Raw genomic sequence first — 20,636 nt, 5'->3', positions numbered from 1 at the left:
AACCCTAAGTAATGCTTACAGTGAACCGCATGAGATGAACTGACGGCATTAACCCCCCACGGGACTTAGGAGTCGAGGAAAACGATACAATCTGACATCAAAAGGAAGCAACTGTGCAAAGCCAGGACCTCAATGTGCGCAGTTAATGGTCAGTGAGAGTTAACAAACATCCTTTTCTCAGAAAAATCGTCTACCTATTCAGAATCATAGTGAACACCTTTTCAAGATGTAAACCTCTGCCCTTTCTCTCTCTCTCTCTCTCTCGCACACAGACACACACACATTCTGTCTTTTGAATCGAATTCAAAAGGCAGGCGCTTTTAGGTAAACAGCTTTTGATTAAAATGGTAGAACGAAAACTCAAAAGGATGGGAGAATATATTGTCCAGAAAAATAAATAGGCTAAAATTGCGTTTTAAATAAACCACCTCTCTAATCCATACCGTCCATACGAATAGGAATAGACCTATACACAATTCAGCTCTACTTTTTTTCACTAAGTGAACAAAATTCTCCAAACCAAAACAGGTCAAATATACAGTATAGACAATAGAGACTAGGTAAAATTCTGATTAGCATATGCCACCTACAATAAAAAAAAAAAAAGAATAATGAAAAATACTATCTTACTTATCTAACTTCCTTATAAATAAACACTGTTTCATACACCTACAAAAAGACAGCAACACGCTAAAATGCTACACACACACACACACACTTTGCTATTTGCTTCGTATCTCATATAGTACAATCTCGTTTCTTGTGATACTAAGGCCATTCCTTTTCAGCACCCCGAATGTGCATAGGCTCTGAATTTGATGCTGTTTTGGCTCGTTATCTACGCGTCACCTACTCCGAGGTGCTAGCACTAAGCACCGTATGGTAAATGTAAAGTAGACGGCCGCAGGTAGATATCGTTTATTATTAATATATCATAATAATTTGTCGCCCACACAATACAGAAAAGGGTGTATATAATACTTTGTTCCCCGAGGAGCTTCCGCCACGTTTAGTACTAGCTCCTCGGAGTAGGTGACGCCTAGATAACAAGCCGAAGTAGCACCTTGAACTCCTACCAAAACACTTGTTTATATGTAAGACACAGAAATAGGCCTGCACACAAAAAAAAATGTAACAATAGATATACCAGGGCTATAATGATATAAAAACTAAGTATACCAGTAAGAAATAATGGTTAAACGTGCACGAACTACCTGAGAAAGAGGCGGCCCGCGGGAAATGATCGAACTTGCCATTCGGATTTCAGAGCTCCAGCTGAAACTAAACTGCTATAGCTTTTATCCCAAAGTGGCAGCCTGTATTGTGAAAATTTCTTGTTTTTAATAGGCAGTAAACCTTAAGCAGACACCCTTTGAAATGTAGGAAACTATTGTAAATATGCCAAAAGCCTTGGCAGCTTAATGTCTTTTAATAGCAATTGTTATGGGCATTTTATATCTGGCAACATATTCGTTTGTTAAGATTTCTTACACATATAGGTACAGTAAATTCCGTATCATACTACCAATGTCTAAATACCCGTTTCAGTTACATCTTTTTCTTTATAATTTTTCACTTATTTGAGGAATCATTTAATTGAAGAGAGTCATAATATCGTAAATGAAACTGTAAAAAAAAACAGAAACGACTAAGTCAGAACTCACACAATTTCTCTCTAGTCCGAATGTTGCATACTTGCCATCGTCTTTCCTTCACGCTGATCTCGACAATAACATTAATTAGCCTTCCTTATATTGCTTGTTTCATGAAAGAAAGCAGAAATCACGTCATATGAATAAATTGGGTTAGAATTATAGTGCAATGGGCGGGGAGGGTAAAGTTCTTTACGACTAAGGCAAGAGAACGCTAGGGAACTCGCTATTAACAAAGCCGGGATGCATTTTAAGGAAACCATATGTTTAACGATGTAAAAAATGTTTAGAAAATATTTATTTAAGATTTATTTAAAACGAAAAATTATATATTATCAATGTACTTATCCTTTGTGAGCTTAATGAAGCCAAGTATTCACAAGGTAGTCTCATATTTTAGTTTCCCCAGTGATGCTAAAAGAACCACTTCACTTCTAACGGTTTTTGAAACACGTTTCTGCCTTTTATCGCATCAGCAATTCATTGACAACAAACCCATAAAACCTTACGGCCCATCGTCTGGCACTGACTTCGAGCATCGGTCTATTATTTTGTTGACACTGATAGACATGACTGGACAAGGCTGGCGCGAGGCAAAATCAGCACAGGCATACGTAAAAAAAATTAATTAACCGTTCCGTTACTAAATAAATCAAAAGCTTACAATCACTGAAAATGCATTTGTTTATTCAAATAAAGGAAATGAAATAAAATCTATTACTGAGGGTGCAGTTTGAGATGCACGCTTTTTTCCGGTGTTTTAATTTTACCTCGAACCGTGTTACGACGATGCAGGATAGATGATAAGCGATTAGGAAAAGTTCAGCCTAAATTGAAATCTTATGTACTTTGCGAAGAGCATTAACTTATAATAACAGTGCAGGGCATGATATTTAATGGTAAAAATTATATGTGAAATGTCCTGAATTCCCTCAATCAATCTTACTTATATGAAAATGGTCAGGGCATAGTCCTATGTTACGATGCTTTAAGACAACGGGACCAACCACCGCTCTCTCTCTCTCTCTCTCTCTCTCTCTCTCTCTCTCTCTCTCTCTCTCTCTCTCTCTCTCTGCGAGCGAGTGCACCTCACAATGTTGCCTTGACCATCTTGTCAATGAATGCTAATTTTTCGGCGAGAGATGAATTGAAACAGAGTAATGGGGTATATATGCATGCGTAAAGGGTTACATACAAACATTTTAAACCAGATAATATATATGCGTGTAATGAAGCTGAATATACCTATTTAATCATGTGTTTAGTATACCATTATTATAACGAACTATATATAGATGGAGTGTGTAAGATAAGAAATTGGATGCGGTAGAGATGTAAAATGCTTAGATGGACGTGTGGAGTGACAAATATGGATAGGATCGAGAATGAAAGAATAAGAGAAACAACTCACTATCAAATAAGGCCCAGGAAAGAAGACTGCAAGGTATAGTCATCTGATGAGAGAGAGAGAGATCCGAGGGACAAACAATTGTCAGAGGACGATGTGTTTGACCGAGCCAGGTGGAGGAAGACAGCTATCGGAAACATCGACCCCAGAAAGAAGTAGGGAAAGATGAGGAGAAAGATGGACAAATTGATTATTCAGGTTTCTATTCCATATGTTAAATATACTATTAGGCCTATTATTACGAACTATATATATGAAACATAGATAGACAAACAGATATATTATTTAGCATATGAACAACTTCCCATTATGGAGCCAGTCTTTTACTAATATTTGCAATCGTTAAAAGCAATATATATATATATATATATATATATATATATATATATATGTATATATACACACACACTGCATACAAATATACATAAACTCTAACCCTTCTTAGCGTACCTAGGCCTATACACCAAAGCACAGTACATATAAAAGTCCACAGGTTTAATTCATTGACCGCGTAGGCTTTTTTTTTTTTATTTTTTTCGGCAATTTGTCCGCAGCACGCCCAAAGGCCCACCTCACTCACAGACAGTCCCCGCCCACTCCCTGGGAAAACACGCCCGTGAGACCAAATACGTGAATCAATGTTTACGGGGGATGGGCGCGTCAATTTCGATCCATTTATTTAGGCCTATGGCAATGTTTTTTTTTTTTTGCGTGGTCATTGAACCAAAGGGTAATGTGGCTTTAATAATTTATGCAGTCGCTTTGTTTGCTTTCAATTAACCGAAATCCGGAAATTATCTGGGTGATAATTGGTTTCGCATTGTGGTGAAATTATGGTTTGTTTCTTATAGGCCTAGGCCTAGGTAGGCCTATGTGATTTATGCTATCGCTTTGTCCGATTTAAATCAACCGAAATTTTGATATTATTGAGTGATATATGTAATAAAGGGTTTTAATGTTTATATATTGCTTTAATTATAGTTTAATGCTTCTTGTAGGCCTTGGTAGGCTTACCGCCCTCCCCCCGTTTTCTCTAATAATTTATACAATCGCTTTGTCTGCTTTAAATTAACCGAAATTCTGAAATTATTTGGGTGATATACGTAATAATGGGTTTTATATCTTGCTTTAATTATAGATTACTATTTCTTATAGGCCTAAGCCTATGTAGGGTTATGTTGTGACCCATGTAGTTAAGACCTAGACTATGCTGCTACACGTGCTTTGATGTATTTACATATATGCCCTTATCTTTAAAATGCGGATACCCAAACCGTAACTTTAAATCATAATTAGATATAATAATTAGATGAAATAACTATTAATATAAATAATACTCACAATCAATTATCAGCAGACTGAAACCGAAGAAGCTTCCTCTTGAAAGATTAATTTTTTTAAAAGTTTCTTTATTTCAAGGCAAATTTCTTCCCAAAAAATAAAAAAAAAAAGTCGAGACGTTCACAACAATCACGAACAACAACAAAAAAAAACAACACCACAACAACAACAACGATTTGTAAAAATGACGACAGTCAAAAGTCACCCCATGTCGTCGGGACTTGGTCAATGGTTGATTGAAGTTACCGAGAGTAATCCAGCCACCGGCGACGACAACACAACCTCTTTCCACCACCGTCGGAACAACACTGAGACTGAGAGAGTGAGAGACTCTCTCTCTTAGGGGCCCGCTGAAGCCTGCATCATAAGCCCCGCCCCCAAATTGCTACTTCCAGGGCGGATGCCCCGCCCACTCCGGTCCCCGATATTCCTTGCTTTGCAGTGCCTTTGCCCCCCACTCCCCCCTCCCTCCCCTCCCCCTCTTCGACCTCCTGCTCCTCTGCACTGCATTGTCATTGTCATCATTCCCGTGGCACTCATTACAGTCAGTATGATGTCTTTTTTTGCTTTTAGCTTTTTTTCTAGTTTATCTTTTTTTATGGTTCGCCCACACATTCGGACGTCGGTTTTACTCTTTGGAGGGTACAGAGGTTCGGTCTAATGTGGTGGGTCCCTTGGGCCCTGCTTGGGCTGAGCCCTTGTCAGTTATTGTCGAGAATTTCTAAGGGCGTGAGTTTGACGTCTTCTAAGCTCGGTGTACTTTGGTTTAAATATTCGTTAAGGGTCTTGTTTGTATAGCATTTTGGTTCAAAGGGGATATAATGAATAAAGGACTTTGGGATTAACGTTCAGTTCGTACCAGAAACTGCAAAAAGTTTAGTACTATAAAACTAACTCGTGTTTCTTTTCTATTTTTATCTTATATGTTGCTTATTATTCCATAAAAACGAAGCTTTCGAAATACGAGACAACGAAATTAACCATTTCCAAAATAAATAAAAGCTGAACACACACAAGACTCTTACAAATATATAGAAAACTACATAATTTTCGTTACATCAAATAATCTGTCAAACTCGGCGAAGGTTATTATGCTGACTTTACGAAACCATATCATTAATACGTATGATAATATTTTTATGGTAATAATATCATCTACGTCATGAAATCCTCTCCTATATTACGTCTCCTTTGACATAATAATAATAATAATAATAATAATAATAATAATAATAATAATAATAATAATAATAATAATAGGCTGCTTTTAGATTAAGCTAGACTTATATGCCTAGACTTAGGCATATACCCTTAAGGGTAAGAAAGGTGCAGAAGGGTATAAAAAATCCCTGATATGGCCCTAAAACAACTCGGCACAGCCAACCAAGATGAGATAATAGTGATTTAACAATAGCACTTCCTTTTACCAAAGCACACGATAATGAACTTTATCGCTTTAGCGTAATATATTATTTTAAAACAACTCGTAACATTTGAAATCATGGGCCCGCTCTCAACTAAAGCCGGGTTTTATGGAATTAGTTTAAATGTATTTTGGTCGTTTCGTTCCCCTCCCAATGACAACCTCCAACTGGGAGAGAGAGAGAGAGAGAGAGAGAAAGAGAGAGAGGCGGGCGGTTTACCTTGAAAACAAAGGAAGATAGGTACGGCAGTCCTTGCACGTAATTTGCTTCTGTGGATCCAGTGAATTACAGTATGTCTCTGGTAAATTACTGAATGTATCTGGTAGTTAACTGACTGTAGTAAACCAAGAGGCTGTCTAACACTCAAGAGGCAAAAAAAGACGTTAGTGGTGCTGAAAGGAATAACGAGTGCTTTGGTAACCAGTCAATGATGGGATGACCACAGTACATCAGAACATAACAAAGAAAGCGATAATACTAAGTGAATTGGGAATACAGTTTTACAAAACTTATATGAAATTGAAAATGTTATGAACTATAAAGTGAAAAGTAAAGAAGAATGCAACCGGTTGAATATGCTGTGAATATATTAAAAAGAGAACAATAAGAATTGTTTAGAAATTTTGTTGAGACTAATGACTATCAAATATGTAGGCCTAAGTCTATCATGATTGATGATACACACTGCAATTGATTAATATCAAACATTAGCATGCATCATGATTTACAATACCCAAGTCATGTACTTTTTAGTCAATCGTGATTTAGTTTAGCCATGACCTGCACTGGAATAGGCCTATGTGAACAGATCTATATATTCTTTTATAAATAAGAGTAAAAGAAGGATTATGCTGTACTACAGGCGATTTGTAATGACACCGATGATTTCCTATGTGGAAAATTTGTATCTTCGGTCTATTTTGCACAAACAAACTAATAAAATCAACCATATTAACCAACGAGTTTCGATGTTTCCTTACCTCTTCATCTAAGCTGATGGTAGAGATTCCCTCTCCTTGAATTTCTTGATCTCTGAGAAAACCTGAGAACACTGAAAAACCATAAAGAAGGTCTGTAAAATCCTCGCTTCCCGCTCCAGATTTTTCACTAGCTAACACCTTTTTCATTCCCTCCTGTTGCCAGTTCGGGACGGATTCCTTTTCTCTGCCACCGTCTCCTTAGTTGCGCCTGGGTTAATTTCTTTGAATTTTTCCAGTGGTTTGTTACCATTCTTCAGTCACGTTGGTCAGCCTTTCAAACACGCTTCATGGCAAAGATATCACCGGCAGATGTCCCCATTATGATGTGGCAGTTACAGAAGAATTACCAAGTAAAAAAATGAGATGACACCAAACATCAGTGAATCTTGAGAAGGCATTTAGCAGAATACCAAGACAGGCAATTAGCTACAATGCATGACAAAAGTACAGGTTACTGGAGTGCTAGGCCTATGTATACCAGAATCAAAGGAAGAATTTCAGACTATTTAAATTATGAATGAATGAGTATAGAATGGGGAAATGACCACTGAAAAGTATCACTGCAAGCAAAAGCAAGCTTTTAGGTGACCGCCAAGGAAAAGAGTCTGATTAAGAACGCACTGGATGAATACTTTCAGAGAGAGCTAGGGGTGAATCCGACGCTAGGCCTATGTATCGAATGTAACAGGTGGCGGTGCAATATGTGAATGGAGGGAATCTCGGTGACCAAAATAAATATATTATGGTTAGGAGAGAGAGAGAGAGAGAGAGAGAGAGAGAGAGAGAGAGAGAGAGAGAGAGAGAGAGAGAGAGAGAGAGGGACTACGCAATGGAGGGGCAGGCCTTGGTGGAGGTAGAACACTTGTTACATTGTCAACATATAGTACTAAATATTGACGCTAATATTCAAACGGTAACACGAAATATAAGTTGCAACAGCCTTGGAAGTGGTATGGAACTCCTGAACTACTAATATATAATATCCAGTCAGCAAACAGCATAAATCAGCGTCTATAAAAGTCTATAAAGCCTGTATTTCTTTACACAGAAGCAAAGATAAAGACGTTCGACTACAGAATGCTAAGATTCAATGTTGGGGTGTAATGGATAGACCATAATGACAAACGAGGAAGTTGCTGGGAAAATATATTGTTTAGAGGTTAGGAGACAGGTGGTTAGATACCAAATACCAGTAGGCCTATGATGTGGTTGGATTAGTGTTCAGAAAGTTGGAGGAGTAATTATTGTGTTAAGAAGGGTAGCAGAAGTGAAAAAGGCCCAGAAAATAACCGCAGAAAGGTAGGAAGGAGTGGAAATAACTCACTGGATAGGGAGCTTGTTGCAGTACCATTAATTATGACAGCAACTGCTTTTGCATCCTTGGAAGTGTTCAATTTCAACAGCCTTCTAAATTAAAAAATGGATAAATAAGAATATCCCATTTCCTGACTTCTCAAAAACCCTTGCCAATTCACCTTTAGAAAAACGTAATGCTTGTTATTAATTCCTATGTTTGAAACATTACAATTTGTATCTAGGATAGGCCTGCAAAGTAGCTTGTCAGTCCACCTTCCCGAGTATGCAAGCCAGAACCACCTTCACTGTTACATTAAGACTTCAGAAATGGATTTAAAAGTCACACCCAGTACCTACTTTGTACAATTTCTTCACTCCTGTGCATGATACCTTCTTTCTCAGGCAATTCCAGTGAAGTACATTAGCTTTTTTACGACTGTAATGCCTCTCGTTACCTCAGAAAGAGTGATAATCGAATCTGAAAACGAAGGATTTGCATTTGTATAGTACACATTCATTGATATTTCAGATTTGCTTAATTCATTGGCAGATCCACTGATGTACACAAAATCATCATTAACGTTTTTACATCAAGTTTTACCCTTGCCAGGGAGACGTATCAGTTCTTTACAATATAACAAGCTCTACCAGATTCTGCATCTGTTAGTCCTCTATACATGTCATACTCTCAAATCTTTCAGCTCACCTTGGACAACACAGCATGTACACACAAAATTCCTTCTTGGTCACTTACTACTATAAAGTACTTTGGAAGTTACAGAGTCCAAACATAGATTTGCTCTTAAATTTGTTAGAAAATGGAGCAAGGTACAGCTGAAGAAGCTGGACAGCTAGGCAAGGACAGAACAGGAGGAAACAGCTGAAAAATAAGAGGATACAAACATTCTTTAGCACCACCTTAACAAGCCACATGATGGGCACCGTTAGGTCTAAACCTCTGCACAAGCGTAGGGTGTCATATTAGTACCATCAACATTATTAAAATGTTTTGTATCAGTTTTTCCCTTCTGAATGAATTCCTTTTAGGTGTGGGTCTTCCTCAATCTTCCTTCATGTCTTTGGCCTACTACTCCATAACTACTACTGTTCTAACCATTGATCATTTGTCCAAACCACCTCAACCTTGAGTATAGTAGAGTATACAAGTTAGGCCAAAGGCCAAGCGCTGGGACCTATGAGGTCATTCAGCACTGAAAGGAAAATTGAGAGAAAGGTTACAAAGGTGTAACAGGAGGAAAACCTCGCAGTTGCACCATAGAATAAATGTAGGAAGAGGGTGGTAAGTAAGATGGAAGAGAGAGAATATAAATGGAGGTACAGTAAAAGAAATGAAAGGGGTTGCAGCTATGGGTCGAAGGGATGCTGCAAAGAACCTTAAGTAATGCCTACAGTGCACCGCGCGAGGTGCACTGACGGCGCTAACCCCCCCCTACAGGGTTTAGTATAGTAGCACCTCAACAGATACTTTGGGGGACAGCTTTCTGGTAAGTAACAGTCAGTTAGGTAACACAGATCCTGTATCATAGCATGCATTTGAATATTTTCTAGACATCCCACAACCAACAGCAATCCCACATACATAGTGCCTCACCTAAACTAAACTGTACTCTATACTGAACATTCAGCTTAATAGATTTCTTTTAAGATCTACACTTTACCGTGGCGGTGCAGTGGTAAGGTTCTCACCTACCAGTCAAGAGGACCAGGGTTCAAATCCTGCTGCTCACTGGTGACTTGGGGATGACGCCAACCTAGCGGTCTGAAAACTCTAGAGGGTTAGTAAGAAAGTAGGTACCAGCCCTCGGGCTGGGGTGTTAAACAGGGGGCCTAGCGACACACTGGCCACGTATCTTAGGCAAAGGGACTTCTTCCCCACTGGATGTCAGCCTGAGAAACCGGAGTTCAGTACCGGCTCTATGAGCCTTGCGATGCTCAGGAGGACTTTAACTTTAACATTCAGCTCAAGAGGTATCACATCTAAGATGGTAACAGAACAAAATATAATCATAATGTAACTTACAAGTACAATTGTCATTAAACTGAGGTGTTACTTTCTACTTTCTTCACACTCTTGATGCCACATATTCCCTCCCATTTCTCATTTGGAATATGATCTACCCAACGTACTCCGGCCATGAATCTCAAGACACTAGAGTCATACTTTTATCAAAATTTCCATTCTCCTTATTAGTAGCACGAGCCTTGAAATGAAGAAACAAATTCATGGTTATGTAAGGGGGCATATATTTAAAAATAATTCTCTACAGGCAGCTTTCAGGAATCTGTTCGATTCCCCTTTTCAGTCAGAGAAGGGGAATCGATTCACAAAAGCTTTCTGCAGAGATTTTTTAAACATATGTTCCCTTACATAAGTGAGGATTTGTTTCTCCATCTTCCCTCTTTGCTTGATACTTTCCCGTATTTGGCTGATCAAAAACTGCATCTGTTGCTAATCTTTCTGGAAAGAAGCAGCACTGAGAATTATCAACTTCAACAATTTTTCTCAGCTTTTCCTCTAGCACCCTTTCCTTCAAGTACCATTATTGTGGGAACTTTTTTCCTCATCCAATTTCCATAAATTCTATTACTTACAGATGATCAGCTCTCTAGCTGCTTTTATTAACCTGCTTGCTATTCCTAATGGTCCCAAGGCTTTTCCATTTTTCATCTCTCAGATGGCTCTGTTTGACCGAGCCAGGTAGAGGAACGCTGTCAGAAACGTCGACCCCACATAGAAGTGGGAAAAGATGCAGAGAAAGAGAAAGAGGACTCTTTTTACTTTAAAAGATATTTATATTCTCTATCAGTCTCTTTCCCTTTACCATGGCAACATCTGCCAGGTCAGGTGCATTTCCTTCATTCATTAGATTTTCAAAGCGCTGTGGTGCACTAATATTCCAGTACCTCTTTTTTTTTTCAATCTCAGTTTCTCCATTTTTTATTTTGTACGTTTTGATCCTTTTACAACTTTCCCATCTTACTTCAGCCAATTTCTGATCCTAAGTTTTTTCTCTTTTTCCCTCCTCTGCTGCGTTGCGATTCATAATTCCATTTTTCCAAAATCCTCTTCTCTGCCACTACCACCTGCCTTCGAGCCTCCTTCCCCTTCTCATTTCTCTGCAAACATCTCTCTCCTCTTCCCTGCTTCTTGTCTGCCATAAAGTGAAGGCACTCCTCTTTTCCTCGGTTGCCCTTGGTACATCTTGAACAGCCGTTTCCACTAAATACCCTTTGATTCTACATTTGCTGACGCTGTTTCTCAATACTCTCTTTGAATTCATTTTTCAATTTCCACTTTTATTTTTCCGATCTTCTTCTAAATTAGCTTGCATTATTTTGTGTCAAGCAAGCCTCACCCAGAGCAAGTGCAATCCTCCTCACAAATGTCGTCCAATTTTCCCATTACGTGTACGACAAAATCAATTTGTTTCACCATCTCCATCTTGTATCTTATCTTCTTTCTCAGGTTCTTAAGCACTGTACGTTACTAGGCTACTTCAATCCCTGGCTTTGGCAAAACCCCAATATGTACCGCTCCACCCAAGAACCAGATTTGTCTGTTCCTTTGCGTGCATTTAGGTCTCCTCCTATCAGCACCCCATCTGACTGGCACTTCTGTGCTGCATCTGAAGACCTTTCTAAAAATTCTTGCTCCTCTTGTTTTGGTCTTCCTGCTTGTGGTAAGTAAACCAAAATCATCTTAATCTTAATTACTCTTTCAACTTTCTCAGTTAAAATTTAAGAAGACAATGTTCTATCACATGGGTCATTAAAGGAATAGGGATTAGATGACCGAGAGTATTCCTTAAAATAAAACAATAAACAGAACAAGTTGAAATTAAAGGAAAATAGTCTCCCAACTATTATGGAATAAATATAGGGTGAAATTTGAACCAAAGGTTAACAATCGTGTTCACATAATTCTACCAATGACTTAGTTTCTTTAGGCCCCACTTATCCTTTACACCCGTTTAAAAATTTAAACAGACTCAAGAGTTGCAAAACACAACTAAATTGTCTAGGAAACAGCCACTGAACTGCTCAATGCCTTGTCATACACAATCCTGGTGGGTGGATGTATGTTTACTTCAGGAAACCAAACCACTTCTAAGAAGTGGTGTTAAGTGGTTCACAAGTACGACCGTCATTCTCCTAAATAGGTTTAGTTTGTTCGGTTGTCTTAATGACATGCGTAAATCTAAACATCTAAATGAATCACCTTGCTCTACAAGGCTACAGACTAAAAGGAAACACAATTAAGGGAAACTAAAATGAATTTCTTTCATGTACAAAACATGTAAGCATTCTTATTTGACGAGTGCCAAGTTTAAACGATAATCCTTATGCTACCTGTACATCCTAAAGTTCTTCAAATGATGTTTGGTGTAGACAAAATTTCAAAGCACAGTATAGTATATATTCAACAGTAACGAAAACACATTTGTAAAATGAAGTTTTAAGCTTTTGGAAGTTAATTCCAGGACTCATGTACCAGTCATTTATTTTCTCCAGCACACTTACATAAAACTATACAGTAGTAATGTATAAAGATAAGTACCCTCAACTTAACAGATGCTCTGTGGGTCCTGCCATCTACTAAGAAACAAAGACCCAATTGTACAGCCTGCACTTACACATTTTCAAGATATCCTACAGTTACCACTAATTCCACATGATTTCCAGCCTAAACTGAACTGTACTTTACACTTATCAATCAGATCGACAGATTTATCCACAAGATGCATCACGTCTAAAAGAGACCCAAGCAAAAAACAAAAAATTGTCACGAGCAACACCTCAACTCAGCGGACTTCTGTACTTACCAGTTACCATATTATGATTAGCTCTCGCTTTGCTACCATTTTAGAATGCAAAACATTTTTAGAGATATTCAACTGTATGTCAAGGGAAAAGCAAAAGTCAGTTTAGGTCAGGAACTATCTGGAATTGCTGTTAGTTGTACGATATCTATAAAACATTCAAATAAGGGCTATGATACAGGCTCTTTGTTATTTAATGGACTTTGCTTTTCAAGGCCAGATGCTACTGTAATGCACCGGATAAGTAAAGAAGTCCGATGAATTGAAGCGCTACAATATTAGGTACTTTTCAGAAAGAAAGAAGTAAATAACAAAGCTGTGAGGCGACAGCGCCATCTAACCTACCCAGCATAGAAGGGTTTAAGAAAATACAGCATCACAAAAGTTTAGACATATGCCAAGATTTCACTGCACAGATGGACCACTTACAGTGTGTGGCAGTCGGTTGTTATTATTATTTAGAAGATGAGCCCTATTCATACAGAACAAGCCCACAGGAGCCACTGACTTGAAATTCAAGCTTCCAAAGAATATGCTGTGCATTTGAAAGTAACAAAAAGTAATGGGAAATACAGATCAGTTGTTAGAGAAACATAAATTAGCAAAGAAGCAAATTGCAAAAGGACTTTTTATTCAGCACTTTGACTTATAAACACGAATCTATTCAGAACCTTGGTAAATAACAAATGGAAACCAATGTTAGTTCATTAAGTTAAAGGGCAAAGAGGTTGTCAAAAGTATAGTACTCACAATTTTATTCCATGGGACCTTCAACCAATAACAATTATATTTACGAAATTTTAACATTAAACACAGACCAATACCTTCCCTATTACTTCGGAATAATCACTCCTTTGATAAAAACAGATTTCAGTAATAGTGTAGGCAGTGACTAACTTACTATTAAGTGGCAGTTTAACAAGACTCTAATAGAACTAGCATGTAAGAATTATTCTCGAGTGAGCGGAACTGGTTACCATTATGTAGTAGTTTAAAATGCCTAATAGAACTAGAGTGAAAGATTTGTTCTTAAATGAGAGGTAACTGGTTACCATTATGTAGTAGTTTAAAATGCCTAATAGATCTAGAATGAAAGATTTGTTCTTAAATGTAACTGGTTACTATTATGTAGTAGTTTAACCAGGCTAATAGGACTAGAGTGAAAGATTTGTTCTTAAATGAGAGGTAACTGGTTATTATTATGTAGTAGTTTAACCAGACTAATAGAACTAGAGTGAAAGATTTGTTCTTAAATGAGAGGTAACTGGTTACTATTATGAAGTAGTTTAACCAGAATAATAAAACTAGAATGAAGGATTTGTTTTTGAATGTTAAAGGTAACTGGATACTATCATGTCATAGTGTAACAAGACTAACACAGTACATCACTGACTTACGGCGGATTCGATCTTACGGTGCTTTTTCGGCATCGTTAACGGCATTTTACAGTGCCATTGACGGTGCTAATAGCAAGAATAGGCATCAAGTTAACGGCACTTACAGCGCTGTACGTAACCTGATGCAACATCAAGTTAGTGTGCTGTAAGCGCCGATGACGGAGAAACACCGACTTACAGCTGAAATTAACTTACAGGGCAGCGCTGTGGAATGGATCCCCCACCATAAATCAAGGACGCACTGTAGACTTAAAACGGAAGGTTTATTCTTAAGTGAGGGTTAACTGGATAATATTATGTGGTAGTTTAACCAGACTCTAACAGAACTAGCAGGAAAGAATTATTGTTAAGTTTGAGGTAACTGGGAATGCAATAAAGCTGAAGAAGTTGGACAGCTTCAGGTATGAAGAAATCAAAGGGAACAGAGGAAAAGTCAAAGGTAGAGAGCAATACCGCTGGGGAACAGGGAAGCACCATGTGGAACCTCGTTTTATAAACAGTACGGCGCGCAAGGCAAACGGTGGGATCTACAACCTCTGATAAATTGGCTAAACTACAAACTGAAAAAACCAGAGCTTCTTAAAATTATGTACGAGTTCAAAGAACCAAGCTGTCAGTGGGTGAAAATAATACTCAAACCTGGAGAATGAAGCATTTATTAATCTTTGTTATGTTGAACAAAATGATCTGGAATCTCCTAAACAGTCAGGCTCTGTTATTTGTTACAAGCACAAAATATCTGTTTTCAAAGCCCACGCAGAGAAAATACCTGTTACTGACGAATCTCATATAAAACCAGCAAGCCAAAAAATGCAAAAGGAAAAATACAAACACCAAAAGTGGCAGTTCCAAAAAGGCTTTGTGCATGTATATAATGCATTCAAAGAGTGCGATGGTTTCGTCCGGGTTCCGAGTAGCCGAGCCCCGTGAAAGTTGAGCTTGAGATATCACATGCTTTTCCCTGGATTAGGAGAATTCCTACCACTTCTCACTTGGTAGAAATGCATAATAAAGAATTGGTAACAAATACCTCCATAAAAATACTGATATGCACTGACAAGGGACATTAAAAAAAAAAAACATTACTCCATGGAAAAAAAAAACACTTGCCTTTCTTCATTGCAAAATTAAAGGCAAAAGATGCAAAACACAAGCTTGCTTTTGCATAAACCTCAACCTCGGGTAACTTAAAACATGTTCCTCGCATTCTCCAAACTCACGATGTCAAACCATGTCCTTCACATTCTCCAAGTTTAAGATGTCCTCTCTTTTCAAACCTTTAACAAACGGTTTGGGTTCACAAACTCGCTGTAGGTCTATCGTTTCAAAAAAATAAAAGATCAACTTTTGATTTAATGCCTCAAACACTGTAGAAAACACATGCATTACAGAAAATATGGTGAATTAAAAAATGAGATCCTTAGAGAGAGAGAGAGAGAGAGAGAGAGCAAACGAGCTTTTGATTTGAAACCAAAAAAAAAAGAAAGAAAAAGGAATCCACTTCACCTCAAATCATTATTAACCTGTCAATGATCAGACGAGGTAAGATTACAATGGTTAAGTTAAAACTTAAATGCACTTTCTTTGTTTATGCTTGTTACAACAAATATTAGTATCAAAAGGGTTCTTCTACAACAACTTGTAACTATTTCTTATCTTGGAGTTGTGCTTGCATTTTTGCCATCATTTCCTGCATCCTACGAATCTGGGCTTCTTTTTCCTCCAGTTCCATGGCCATTCGGTCTTTCTCCGGTCCAGTTCCGGGTAAACTGCTCCTGTGAACGAGGGAAATTTTTATCCACGTGAACATACGCCAAGGATGTTACAAAGCACTGAAACAAATCTTTTATAATTCTTGCAAACCATAAATACAAATCTCTCGTTTTAGTCTACTGACAATATGGCCAATACATATCTGGAGCAAAAACAATAGGAATGGAATGGAATATAAACTTTAGGCCAAAGGACAAGCACTGGGACCTATGAGATCACTCAAGTGTTGAACAGGGAAACTGAGAATAAAAGGTCTTAAAGGTGTAACAACGATAAAAATGAAAGAATCTGGAAACTGTTTGGCCATATTTTTCCTATTCATCAGTCAACTCCTATCCACTGTAACAGATATTTGTAACCCAAGACAATTCTAAACCTACTTATCCTGGTTATAATCCACTTTACTGTGTACTTTACACTTACTAAAAAGAGATCTTGGGTAAAGTCTAACCCATTATTTTGGTCCTATATCCAAGTCCTGACGCAATTAGTATTTCTTTGACTGCATCCCATCTTACGTGTAAGTGATACTTATTCTATACTGTTGTTGAATGTTATAATTTCATACTTCTATCACTCATGCATTACATATTCTTCCTGATATTTCCTCTACATTTCATACACTTCATCAGTTATGTAAGTTATGCATAGTGTATATCACTGATGGACTTCTTAAGGTTAGCCAAAAGGAATTTTTCTTAATGAGGAATGGAAATTGGCAGAAAGCAATGTTAAAGAATTTAAACATCTGGGTGGGAGACTGATACAAAATGAATGGAAATGTCACTGACAAAAAACTAGCTACACTGGTCCCAAGCCTATAGTTATAGCTGTGGTTCTCCATCTTATCTTTTATGAATGGCACCCTAACTAATGTAATCATTACCATGGGACCCCTTCCTCGCCATCCCACCATATCGCATGAATTAACTTCTTATTTAATGAATCAAACTATTACCCATACTCTAACCAAAATCAGCACGGCTTACATACAGAAATATACTGTACGAACAATGAGTACATCAGAAGAATTAGATATACATACAGTAGACAAACTGATTACAATTATACGAAGACTTCTGCAAAGTTTATTTTTTTTTTTTTACAAATGTTCATTGAGATGATCTGGCCTAGACAAAATTCATGACAATCTTGTGGCACCACAGCACCCAGTTTGAGAATAAGAGTTATAGTTATACAGTATTTATCAAAATAGTTGTAACCGAGCAAAAAATCCTCCCTCCGAGGTCAAGGCTCCATCCTATTTAACAAACACCTCATTTAGTAAGATACAAAGAAAGCACTGCCTATATGCTGAACACCTTATCTTTTACTTCGTCTACTATTTTGACCAAACTGTTTTCAGTTCATTTATTCATAACTCTTAAAAAGAGTCACATCTTCAACAATTTCATTACATGTACCACGGGCATTATCCCCTGGGTTTCACTCTACCTCTTCCACAAATGTTCAGTTGTAGAAACATCACTGCCAAAACAAGAAAAGCCTGTATCTTTTGTATATGTATAATTATAATTGATAAACGATTCACCACCTATGAGATTTGAACACCTAAAAGTACGGATCAATGACTCTCAGAGATGATAACCATTCAGCTGTCAAGAGAGGTATGAGTTCATGCAGATTCTGCCGTACATATGCAAATCGAATGTAGATTTTTAAACTATACTTAGAAGCAGTATCAACCCCCCACCACCATGACAGCCAATTGTTACGTTTGAAATGAATACCTATTTATGAATTTTTATTACATACACCATGACTTTTTTTATATTTATAAACATTACCCTACGAATGTTGTTTAATATCCAACTTGCTTTACTTCGGGAATATCACCAAAGGGGAATTATAACTGATAAGCAATTTATCACCTAGGCGATTAAAACGCCACAATACAGATAGACGACTTTCAGCACACTCAAAATTTCTGCTTAAGAATACCAGATAATCTTAGTACAGGCAGGCCACGGTTAACAGCGGGCTCGGTTAATAGCAATCCGGTTTTATGGGGCTTGTCTAGCGACGAAAATCGGCAATTTTCGGCGCTGAAAATCGCCGATTTCCGCTCATCGGCGCTGATAATTGGGTACTGGCGCCGATACATACAGAACAGAGGCGCCAATAACTGAAAATCAGCGCTTTTCGGCGCCGATGACCCCTGAAAATCGCCGATTTTCGGTTATCATCACACCCTCAGAAACGGAACCCCGCCAATAACCGGGGACTGCCTGTAATACTTCAAACAGATTCAAAACCTGCACAGGTGAGAAAAGTAGATGACCACCATAAAACACTGACGGATATCAACACTACTTACAATTTTCCCTTGGCGACGGTGACAGAATTTCCGTGGGAGTTAATGGAGTTGTTGGCGGCCACGGCAGCGGCCGATGTTATGGGCGAACCGCCCTTGGCCAATCTCTCCGAGCGATAGTTTTCGTAGTGAACATCCTGGGTGACTTCAGTGAGATCTTGCATGTGGGTTCTGAAAAGAAAAAGAACGTTGTGCAACTGGAACTTCAGAAGTTCAAGCGAAGATGCAATGCATTACTAACCTAATATAATTCAACTTGTATATTTTAATATTTTACTTATATACATTTTTATTTATTTATTAATCTTTTTAATTTATCTTTTTTTCTAATAACTGATCTCTTCTTTCTCTATTTCCCATTACATTCTGTTACTTCTTTCAAATGAACACCATAATATTCTTTGGAAGCTTGAATTTCAAGGTCAGTGGCCCCTGCAGGCTTGTTCCATGTGAATAGGGTTCATCTTCTGAGTAACAATAATAATGACTAAGAGTACTAAAAAGCATTTAGAATCTTCATTCTTTTGAGGAAACATTCTGCTAACAATGAGATGAGAAGGTTTTCTCCTAGGCTTAAATTATTATGTCAAACAAACATACCAACAACATTACATGTTAGTGTACTCCAATGAGGATACAATTTAGATGAAAGATGCGAACAATAATAAAGATTCTAGCTCACCACCTTCGAAAATAATGATGTAAAAAGATGGCTGGGAATTAACTCTGGTTGCTACCTACCATGACTTATGCCTTGCGGATAAAATGAGACAAAAATGATTTAACAGCTTCTTACCCGAGTAGACACCGAAGCTTGATAAAATCACAGTGGCTTGGATTCTCGACTTCGATGACTCCCCACGGATACTGGCGACCTCGAACTTTTTTCCCACCGACGTCTAACACCGTAGTGGATCCAACTACAGCAAAAGGCACGGCTTCTTTCAGCTGACGAACCTGGAATACAAGAGAGAAAATCAAGCTACTTTAATATAGACTTTTATACAGTGAGTCGCCGACTTATGGCTACGCCAACTTACGACGGATTCGATCTTACGGCGCTATATGGCGTTTTACAGCCCGTAAATTGATGTTGCATTACATTACAGCAATCTCAAAATATAAAATAATGTTTCACGAATTCAGTACCTAAATTATGCAATAAAATAAAATTAAAGATCATATAACTTTTGCATATACAGCACAATAAGTGGCGTTGACGGCGAGAATAGGAATCAAGTTGACGGTGCTGTAACTAGAATTTCCACTTTTTACTGTAACTATAAAATTGTTTAATGAGATCAAGTCACACATACCTAATTTTTCATAGGGCTTGACCAAATTTGCTCTTAAATGCAATGCTAAGTTGAAGAAGCTGGATGGCTAGGTTGGGAACGGACCAAAGGAACGGTTGAAAGGTAAAAGGAAGAAAGGATTGCATCTGGGGGCCTGAGAGAGGAAGCTGCCAAGAACCTTTAATACTTTTACCAGTATGCTAAAAGGGGAACACTGTTCTTACCAGTATGCTAAAAGGGGGCACACTGTTCTTACCAGTATGCTAAAGGGGGCACACTGTTTTTACCAGTATGCTAAAACGGGCACACTGTAAATGGTAATCCCTGTGTGGAAACTTATTGGAAATTACTGCCATAACACAGTTATGGTGAAAGATAATGTGCAATAGACATCAAACGCAAAAATATTCTCATTTGAGACGTCCACCAAGGAAAACAGTGCAACTCAGGAGAAAAAACTCATGATTATTGTCTCAGAAAAAAAATCATAAATGGAGATACAGTAAGAAAATCAAGGCATGAGAATCAAAACGAAAGCATGCGTAACGGAAACAAAACTAATTTACAGTATGGGGGAGGATATAAAAAGTGAACTGATATTACAAAAATTGAAGTTTTACATATTTTAAAGGGAAACAAGAGAATAAAATCCATTAAGAAGTTGGCAGAACCCTAAAAAAATTAATTTTTACAGTGGCTCAATTTACTAGAAACATGAATCAAGAAAAAACTTTCTCTGATAAATTACAAATCACTAACTGTGACATATGCATAATTTCCAGTGGGGAAATATTACTTGACACAGAGCATAGGGTCTACCTAAGAGTCAGAATATGCTTATGAAACCACAGGGCAACTGATCCAACCACTGGAAGATGCCCCTAGGTGCAGTAA

General features: G+C 37.8%; 1 protein-coding gene across 11 annotated transcripts in view; it reads right to left on the bottom strand.

Moving 5' to 3' along the window:
* Window positions 1-14,979: 14,979 nt before the first annotated feature.
* Sep1 (Septin 1) overlaps window positions 14,980-20,636 on the bottom strand; it is a 31,564-nt gene continuing 25,907 nt past the window's right edge. For all 11 annotated transcript variants that reach the window (XM_067089822.1, XM_067089818.1, XM_067089824.1 and 8 more), the window contains 3 exons: window positions 19,244-19,404; window positions 18,451-18,618; window positions 14,980-16,114 (listed from right to left, as the gene is read on the bottom strand). In XM_067089822.1, coding sequence (XP_066945923.1) covers window positions 15,985-16,114; window positions 18,451-18,618; window positions 19,244-19,404 — 459 coding nt within the window. In that variant the 3' untranslated portion in view covers window positions 14,980-15,984. The remainder of the gene's footprint in view (window positions 16,115-18,450; window positions 18,619-19,243; window positions 19,405-20,636) is intronic.

Source organism: Macrobrachium rosenbergii, chromosome 46 (assembly GCF_040412425.1).
Source record: "Macrobrachium rosenbergii isolate ZJJX-2024 chromosome 46, ASM4041242v1, whole genome shotgun sequence".
In the NCBI taxonomy this organism is placed as follows: Eukaryota; Metazoa; Arthropoda; class Malacostraca; order Decapoda; family Palaemonidae; genus Macrobrachium; species Macrobrachium rosenbergii.
The sequence above is the reverse complement of the archived record's forward strand: the minus strand, read 5'-3'. Positions and strand labels throughout refer to the sequence as shown.